Source organism: Orussus abietinus, unplaced genomic scaffold (assembly GCF_000612105.2).
Source record: "Orussus abietinus isolate OABI.00-Male unplaced genomic scaffold, Oabi_2.0 scaffold235, whole genome shotgun sequence".
Taxonomy (NCBI): Eukaryota; Metazoa; Arthropoda; class Insecta; order Hymenoptera; family Orussidae; genus Orussus; species Orussus abietinus.
In genome coordinates this window covers 136,419-146,161 of record NW_019394385.1, presented here as the reverse complement: position 1 = coordinate 146,161, position 9,743 = coordinate 136,419, and the positions used below count along the sequence as shown (strand labels likewise).

Genomic DNA, 9,743 nt, shown 5'->3' with positions numbered 1-9,743 from the left:
TTTTATTTTCTTTCAGCTCTCCACCTACCGATCGACACGCCATCGCTCCCCCCTCCAGAGAGAGAAGGAGATCATCGGCGACCGTATCCGAAACACTATTTATAATTGGAAATCCATAATAGTTTATTGTTCTTATTTCAAATACGAAATGGAAATGGGGTTTGACGTTTTGGATACCTATTTCGAATGAAATCAACTCATAAGAGTTACTCCGATTTGCGTTTATAGAAAACTCGGATAAGAAAAGTCTTTTTTATGTTTACGGGTGCTCACTTACATGCTCATTTAATGATTTACAGGTGCCCGGATCAATTCCTCTGATGGGATCTAGAGGAGTGAGGATAAAAAAGGGGGAGCGAACGAATGGCAATGTGGCTAGTGTATTAGGATAGTTTGCATTTATTCGTCCGTGAGGTCTAAATTACAATCAGCTGGGAGGGCACCCGAGGTGCCTTGACCTAATTTTCTCTGGGTTAATATACTGCCGCGTCGCGGCGGTTCGGGTGTCGCGCTAGCGCCCTTTAGCGGCGGTAGGTTACTGGACGCTGGAGTGCGTTACGTTTTGGATACCTATTTCGAATGAAATCACTTAGTAAGAGTTACTCCAATTTGCGTTTATAATAAACTCGGATAAGAAAAGTCTTTCTTATGTTGCTGATTTAATGATTTACAGGTGTCCATTTTTTCGAGGAATACGAAGAATGGTATAGAACGTAAATATATAAGAGGCATGAAATCACGATTTCGTTTCTATGTCCGATAGTTGATGCATCGTAAATTTTCCGACGGTATTTCACTGTATATATATTTAGAAACTATTTCTTTTATGCTAAGATAATATTCTAACTTCGGTTCAGTGAATGGAACAATTGAATCACTAAGAAACTTGTTAACATTTAATAGAACATGTTCTATTATATTCTTTATAAAATTCTGTAAATTATTATTTAACAAAAACTACGTTAGGTGGGTCGGGAACGCTCCACAGTAATACTAAAATAATTTTCATTAATTGTTTTTGTTTATAAATATTTATTTTCTTTAGGAAATCCATTCTGCCCCTCGAGCGATTCAAATTCCGCGCATCTTCCGCCACTGGTACGCTGCGCGGCCGGAGAGGGCAGTGCGGACCAGGAGCAAGCCATCGATGGAGTCCAGTGTCCATGGTTCCACACTAGAGTTCGAAAATTCTCGGTAACATTAAATTGGAGAAGGTAACTGTGAAACATACCGTAAGTTACCGGGTACATTGAGAATTTAAGAGAACGTTAATTTTGTTATTTATACTTTACGTTTCTTCGTTTAAATAAATTTTTTCCAATCAACTTCAAAGTTCAAACTAAAGAGTAATAATTATTATTAGAAAATATTGATTATAGGGTTGTATTTACCTCCAGCTAAAAATATTCATGTATGTACATACAACTTCACGGAAAATTCCATGCCATTTGTTTCAAACGAACTGATATTTCATTCTGCGACGAAGCGAATGGGAGGTTTTGATTGGCTATGGAGAACGTACAACGGAAATTCCCCTCTACGATGTTTCTCTATAGCTAATCGAAACCTCTCGTTCGCTCTGTTGAAAAATTCAAATTCTCATAATTTCTCAATAGAAAAGGCTTTGGAGAAATTACCGACAAATTACCGGGAATTTCTCTTCGCTTCTGACGTAACTTACTGGATTTAGAACTGTATTCCACACACGAGTTAACCAGAATTTAACTGATTTGCAGCAAGTTTCAACCGGGTGAAAACCAGTTAAACTTCGCTTAACTTGAATTGTGAAATCGGGCCTTAAATCTGAGTGAAACGGTGTTTACACATTATTTAACACCAGTAGTTATAAAACTGACGTGAGATAGTTGGCAGTAGTGGTGTAAATATACCAAAATTGCTTAGTATTTCTTTAATTCCCTTGTTTCCCGGTGTCATTGTCACAAGTCACAGTAAGTGAATGTCAATTGATTGTTGTTATCGTCATTAACCTGCATATACATCAATTTAAAGACTTCTTTGGCAAAGTAGCGGAACTGAATATTATATAAATCATTCTATCAAAATGTTTTAATACATAAATGCAGATATTTATCTGCTCTTTATGTAAAAATAGAAACATTATTTAAAACAAATTGAATAATTTTTTACTTATAATTATGCAGATGAGTCGAAAGGAAGCCTTGTCACAATTTATACAACAAATCCATGGTCGACCAGTTGTTGTAAAATTAAACAGCGGAGTTGATTACAGAGGTAATTAATTAGAAACTGTTGCTTTAAATATACAAACTTTGTTTAATTTATATTATCCTTGTAGGTGTATTAGCATGTCTTGATGGATATATGAACATAGCATTGGAACAAACCGAGGAGTACGTAAATGGACAATTGAAAGATAAATACGGGGATGCCTTCATTCGAGGAAACAATGTATTATATATCAGTACTCAAAAACGTCGGACTTAATCTTTATTTTTGTTAAACTAACCTCATTTTCTTTGTAATAAAAATTCTTGGGTTTATGTGTTTATTATATGATATATATTACAGTTCAAAGTCCTTAAGCTATAGTTTATTTATAGTTCCATCATCCTGGTAGTTACCTTTCTTTTAACAGTTAACATTATTAAATTCAATAAATCTTTAATCTATGCATTTGAAAAAATGTGATTTTCAATTGAATCATGTTCCATAGGTTCTAAATCATTTACCATATTGTTACTTAGTTCTGGTTGCTGTAGATTTGAAACGTTACTTGCTTGGGGAAATACAACATTGGCATCAATAGATGATGAACTGCCTTTTAATAATTGTACGTTATTTTCTGTATTATTTTGTTCTCTAGATCGCTGAAATGAGTGATCAGGGGATTGAACAGAATTTTCATGCATATTCAAGGAATCATGATTTGATATTATTGATGCATTTATTGTGTCAGGCTTCTGATCATTATCCTCTTTATCATGAATTATAACGTTTGAAGAAGCATGAGTAGGTTGTAAGGAATTTGCCTCTTCCATCTTTTTCATATTTTCCTCTTCTCGAGCTTTTTGTCTTGCGAGTTTTTTTTTAATTGCTAATTGCCTATTTCTTTCTATTTTTTCCTTAATTGCATTATCTAATGAAATACTTTCACTAGATGATTCTGCTACTAAAACTGAAACATTTGAGCTGATACTTTTTACGGGTGATATATCATCATGTAAACTTTTACTTGCAGCAGTAGTATTAGGTCTTTCAGAATTTGTGTCATTTCTTTTTAGACGAATTTGCTCTTCAAGTAACAGATCAAAAGCATCCAAAGGAATAGATTCATCCTGTTCTATATTATTTTCATCTTCGTCCTTATCGCTTATGATTGCATCATCAAATGATATCATATTTAATCTGTATTTTTTTAAATATACATGAAGATCTTTCTTAGTTCCCAATGTTTCCATTTTCTCAATAAAATCATCAAACCGATACTTGGGAAACAGCCTATGTGCCCAATGTTCCAATCTCTTCATAATTCGATCTAAATCAGTTCCTTCATGGCCTTTACCATAAGTTTTAAATCCTTTGAAATATTCCTCTATCGTGTGTATTCCCTTTGGGCCTTTTAATCTTTCAATGTTTAACTTCGGCACAGGTGCTCTAATCACACGTTTCTTCTTAGGAGCTGGGTCAATTTTTTCTGTATCATTTCCTTCGTTATCTTGTTCTTCCACATCATTTCCGTTTCTATTTATACCTTCACCATTATTACTCGAAACAGATTGATGATCAGCTTCATCATCACTGTAAATTTCTTGATCAGATTCCATCTTTAACAAGAAGAAATAGAGAATAAAAGAATACTGTTATATGAAGTACTTTTTACTATTTTCTATTACTTGTAATGCAAAGTACACAGTTTACCTCAACGGAATATACTTACTTGTTTTCCTTGATTAGATGACCAAAGAGAAAATGACAAATTCAATGTGAGAATAAATCAATCACAGTCACTCAATGAAACATTCTTTTCCCGCAAAAGCCTGGTTACAACAAAAGCGCAATTCGTGAACAAGAATGAGCGAACTTTCGTTCGTTTTTAAAAATGTGTTTAATTATTTTGGTGACACCATCATGAAACGACCGTTTAGAATGAAAGGAAAAAATTCAAATTTATTGATGTTGGCAACCATGAAGTGTTCACGTGGTTATAAGAGCAGGTTATAACCTCTTTTTAAAAATCTTGACGTTCGTTTTCAGAGTTACTATTTTGATCTTCCATATATTTATCGTATATCCCCTTAGATGTATTCATATTTTGGAGAACGGATACCAGTAATTTTTTATTTAACCAATCCGTTTGGGTCCGTTCTCGTGGCACTGGTTCGTATGGCGTATTATCAGATGGTATGTCTTCGTCTCTTTTTGTATCACTGCCATTTGAATTCATCGGAGCTTCTAACACGTTTTCGTTTATTATGGTAGTTAGCGCTAGTAAAATACTTAAAGGAATGAAGATAGTTGACTTTCATTCAATTATTATCTCAAATCAGAGAGAAGGGGGTCGACTGTAAAGGTGCCTTTTCACTTGCTGCATTGCTACAAAAATGCACGCAACGAAACGCTCCGATTGGTTGAAAATAGGCAGAACCACCATGGATGATACAGAAAGAATTTTAAGTTAATCAGAACAAATTGTTGCGTTCAATTTTGCAGCAATACAGCGAGTGAAAAGTAGCTTGATACGAATTTAATGAAAATGCTAAAAATGAATACGTCCCAGGATTCTGTAACTTTCATTATAGTGAAAAATGTAAGATATTTCACGTAAAAATACTACAAAAATTTAATCTCGAATGAAGCCGTACGTTCTCTGCAGCCAATCAAAACCTATTCGTGCTGCTTCGCTCTGACGCTTGTCGCTGTAACGATAATCAGATATGAGCGGGGAGATGTTTCGCGCCATTGTCGAAAGTGAGGTACGGCTCACTAGCGCCGTGGGACTACTTTCAAAGAGGCAAAATGGTAAACTACTATCGGTAAAGAAAAACGCGTCTATAGATTTCAAATAATATAGCACAGGATCGATAGAATGAAGTTACCGCCTTTTCGTTTTTAGAATCAGGGTCAACGTAGGTTGGGAAAGAAAACTACAAATACCGAATAAAGTTGTTATGCGTGGATGATTGCGATTACGACGCGGCATACCGTATACCCTGTTTTACCGATCACGAAGATTTCGCCCCTTTGAAAGTAGTTCCAACTTTACAGAGGTGTAAAGAGTGTAGAGGGCGCCAGTGGACCGTGCCTCCCTTTCAAATAGCAGCATTAAACATCTGCCCGCTCAATTCTGCGTTAATGAAATGGCAGCCTTAAGCGCAGTTTTGCCAATGTTACAGGTAAGGGCGGTTCCACAACTTGAGTTTACCAGAGTTTAATTGCTTTACAGCGGGTTCAAACCAGGAGTAAACCTGTTAAACGTCGGTTAAGTTCTGTTAGAGTTATGGAACCGGATCTAAAACCATGTGGGTAAAAACCGAAGTAAAACGACGCTTAGACAACTTTTGATACCAGTAGTTATAACATCGGTATGCATCGGTAGCTATGAAATCGGCATATTGTAGCTTGTGTAAATGTACTAAACGTGTAGAAAATATTAACAACAAAGCGATGAAACTATAGAGAAAGTGACGAACATCCATAGATCTTGTATATTGATTTTTGGAACTTCTTTCGGGTGGGTTACTTTTGGTTTCATGGCAGTTACAGGTTTCAAACTCGATTCTGGTTTTTGAAAAGTTAGATTTCACGGAAAACTTAACGTTAATGGCTGATGACTTTCAATAGTATTGTTGCTCAACGCAACAAAAAAATTTAACAGTTCTTGGTTATCGTTTAAAGCTTTTGAGCCTTCCTGATAATCCCAGTTCGCGATTAAACATCAATTCCAAATCAATATAAATTAATCTCTCGGAAAAATATATTTTATGCTAATATTTTGTGTAAAAATGTTACATTCTTCCATTGTATCTTTTGAATGTTATTTTAAATAACGTGATATATTGCTTCCAAAAGAATTCACTGTATTAGAATGTTCTCTCAAAGACTGTCAAGTTCATTGCATTATGAGAACATCATTCTTTTTTGATGTAATAGAGTTTGAATACAATTGAAGAGTCAATAATATTAATTACTGTGCAATAATTTATCGAAAAATGAAAACAGTCATTGCTTATTACCAAATAATGGGATGAATGAATAATGGGAATGCATACACAAGCATTCAGCTTTAATAGTAAAATGATAAATGAAAGGTAAACACAGATGTTTATTGGACATAGTCCATCTAGTCTAGTACAGGGGTCAAGATATGTTATTTTCCATGAGTTAGATAAGTGGAAGGAGTAGAACTCTTATGTGCAAAGGGTTACGAACATATGACTCAAGTCATCTATATGTTTATTACCACAAATTCATTGATATTTACAGTTCAACAACGTTTTAATCATTTTTGCATAACTTTTATCAACATTATGTAATTTTCTTATGCTAGGATATCAATCTGTCATCAATGTTCAATATTGTATTAATAGAGATAATATGACAAGATACACAAAACATTTTTTTTTTTAAATACCAAATTATATAATGCAATTCTGATTCTTAACTTGTTAAACGTGATCTCTTAATTGAGCGATACAGGTGCTCTTGATGAACAATCCGACCACTCTATCATTTTTCAGATTAGAATAATAAATAAGTTTGGACTTTGGGCCTATTGGATATGTCGATCATAATTTATGAATGCACTTATAGATTCGCATACTTTCATTATCTTACAAATGTCATAACGAGACATATAACGTTTAAAAATGAAATATCCAGATGCCTCTGTAATGAACCTGATAGTAACGTATTCCATCTTTCTCACATAATTATGACTCAGTATGACTAGGCTTGAAAGAACTTTTCCTGAAGTGCTGCATGTTAGTTCTTTTCTTCTTAAATAAAACTTAATTGTTCTAAGTTCTTTACTCATGCTAGCCATAAATGAATCATCAAAATGCATTAATAGTTGATTACAGTGACTAACATAGAAATTATGTTTTTTTTTAGAAAATAGAGTTAGATAACAGAAAGTTGAAGTGGGTACTGATTTCTGCTATTTCAGTATGACTGGGCAGTTAATTATATACTCTGCTCTATTCTGTGACAGCAATTTTAATGTTACGAAGTGCTCGAAATTAATGCTAGTTCTTACAAATGGTGATATGTATATGGAACTGGATAACATACATTGTTGACTTTTTTTCCCATACGTGTACGACACACGCAATTTCAAAAATTTGCTCTGTCACATGCAATTTATTTAACAGAGGAGGTAGGAAATCACAATCTCACTGTAAAATAATTTAAAGTTACAAGTGAAACATATAAAAGACATGGCAGAACATTATCATATTACCTAACGCTGACTAAATTTGATCTCATGTGCATTAAATAAACGTTTATTGCTCCTAATAAATAATCATTGATAAGTAGCCATTGATTATGATAGTGAATTATATTAGTTAAATTAGCTTAAAACGTAAATTTTAATTTAAATCGCAAATAGTTTAAGTCATTCAAAAAGAGGCTGTACTATGACTATGAATAACTAATCTAAATGCTAATGACATCCTTTTTGCGAAACATTTCAATATGGCCAACTATCAAAAAGAACAAAAGATATAAGAACAAAAACCAGATTCTGTATCATGTTCAAAAGCGAGAAGCCCCTTAAAGCAAATGTTACTTGAAAATATAAAAAATTAGTTTGCGCCCACTATACAATGTAGACAAAAAATTTGTATAATACATAGAAAACTATAATACGTTAAGTTTTTATCTTAAAAGCCGTTCATAGTTATAATTGATTTCAGAAATTTTCTGTTAGATTACATTATAATAAATAAATAAATGGGGGTGAATTAAAATGAATTAGATTAAACGATGGTACTGAAAGCACGTGCGGCGAGCCGCTATGTTTTTTTAGATTCCCAGTCTTTTTACGATTGACGGGCGAACTTTGATTCAACGTGTCTCATGTGCTGATATAAAGCTAGAAAAAACCGGAGGATGATTGGTAGTCATTTGACCGACCGTCCGAATGGCGTCACGTCAATCATAGATCGTCGTTGGCGCAGAAAAGTTTAATCGATCATTGAAAATAATACCTTAACCATTTAACATTTTAGTGTAAAAATCGTAATAATTATTGCAGAAAGGTCCAAATGAAGTATAAATGCGCCCGTCTGCTCTACAGGTTGTAAATGTTTATTTAGCAATGTAAACAATAAGCGTGCAAAAAATTCGTGATGAGGACGTTTGACTATATTAATATTTCAAACTTATTCATTGCATTATGAGTAAACAGAAATAAACGAAGATCTTGATGCTGTAATAATCGTAACTGAGTGAAGATACTGTTTGTTGCAGGGGACCGTTTATAACTTATACTTAATCGTTCGGACTGTGAAGAATGCTCCTAATTCAATTAACTTAAGTACAAAGTTGACCCGAAGTCCACGTAAAGAGTGACCGATTGTAATTGAATTGACACTGGTCAATTGGGAAAACTAAATGTAGACTTAACGTTTAATTTGTGCCGATAAAATCAGCGTTGCACAAGTTGTTTTCTTCTCTCACACTGTATAACTATACTTCAAACAACAGTTTCAACAAATTCTATGTATTTGTAATGCAAACATCAAACATTCCTCTGCCACATAAAAGTTGTATCTGATGGGTTGAGTGTACTACGCGATTTCTCAGACAAGAATTTCTTTTGGAAAATCCAAATTTTGAAAGTGTCAAGATAATTCTTATGTGCTTACGAGTCGGCTGGCAAAGTTTCAGACAGTTCGGTCTAATACCCTTTAAAAAAGTGTCTTATTTGAGGGGAGTTTCACCTCACTTTAAGAAATTAATGCTAAATCGCCAGTCCGAAGGGTCGCTACATTGGAGATCTGCAGCTTTCGTAAGAGGGGAAGTCCGGTTTCGATTTTGGCTGTTACATCCATAAACGTAAACATCGTTGACCGGCAACTTTACAACGCTAGTCGTTCCGGCACGAGTTAACTCGTGACCGGTCAACAACGTGTTAAGACTCCGAGGTTTCGGTAACCAACACCCTTATCGCCACAGGGAGTCTGCTTATCAAAAATTAGTTCCTAACGGGGGAAGACTCGAGTAGGAAAAATCCAAAATCATCGTACTTGACCATCGATGCATCTCGGCACATATTCTTGAATATGTATAAATGTGAATATATATATTTTTTTAAGATACATTTACTTTAAGGTATACTATGGGTCTTGTGCATTTTCATAGATTACTCCGAATTATGCCATAGCACGCTTGTGTTTAATTCATGGTGATGTATAAATATTCACCCATTCTGTAATGCATGCAGAAATAAACAATTTGAAAATTCAACATTTTTAAAGGCTAAGATTTGCAAAAACGAAATCATTCTGAATCGCGCGTCAAATTTTGACCTTCAATTTCTCTGAGATTCAAAGCCGACCTAAGTGGCTTTATTACATTTTTCCAATCATATCTAAGTAACTTTCCTTATTAGTACGACCTATTTAATAAGATTAACTGCGAGATATAACGTAACGGTCAAAAGTTTACTCGAAGTTGCGGTTTCTTTGTAAATAAAAAAAAAACGGCAGTGGTCACGAGTCCTGATGAAATTACTGACTCGCAGGTAATTCAATTTC

General features: G+C 34.2%; 2 protein-coding genes across 3 annotated transcripts; one reads left to right on the top strand and one right to left on the bottom strand.

Annotated features, from left to right (window-relative positions):
• Nucleotides 1-1,660: 1,660 nt before the first annotated feature.
• LOC105697860 (U6 snRNA-associated Sm-like protein LSm6) lies at nt 1,661-2,530 on the top strand. 2 transcript variants are annotated; one of them, XM_012421589.2, is made up of 3 exons: nt 1,661-1,949; nt 2,163-2,253; nt 2,318-2,530. In XM_012421589.2, exons 2-3 carry the CDS (start codon nt 2,163-2,165, stop codon nt 2,464-2,466), a joined length of 240 nt encoding a protein of 79 aa, XP_012277012.1. In that variant the 5' UTR covers nt 1,661-1,949; the 3' UTR covers nt 2,467-2,530. The 2 variants fall into 2 exon arrangements, with proteins under 2 accessions (XP_012277012.1, XP_012277013.1); XM_012421590.2 differs by lacking the exon at nt 1,661-1,949 and adding an exon at nt 1,959-2,024.
• Nucleotides 2,511-4,211, bottom strand: LOC105697859 (TIMELESS-interacting protein). Its single transcript, XM_012421588.1, has 2 exons — nt 3,920-4,211; nt 2,511-3,806 (listed from the first exon to the last, which is right to left on the bottom strand). Exon 2 carries the CDS (start codon nt 3,804-3,806, stop codon nt 2,649-2,651), a length of 1,158 nt encoding a protein of 385 aa, XP_012277011.1. The 5' UTR covers nt 3,920-4,211; the 3' UTR covers nt 2,511-2,648.
• Between the last annotated feature and the right edge of the window lie 5,532 nt (nt 4,212-9,743).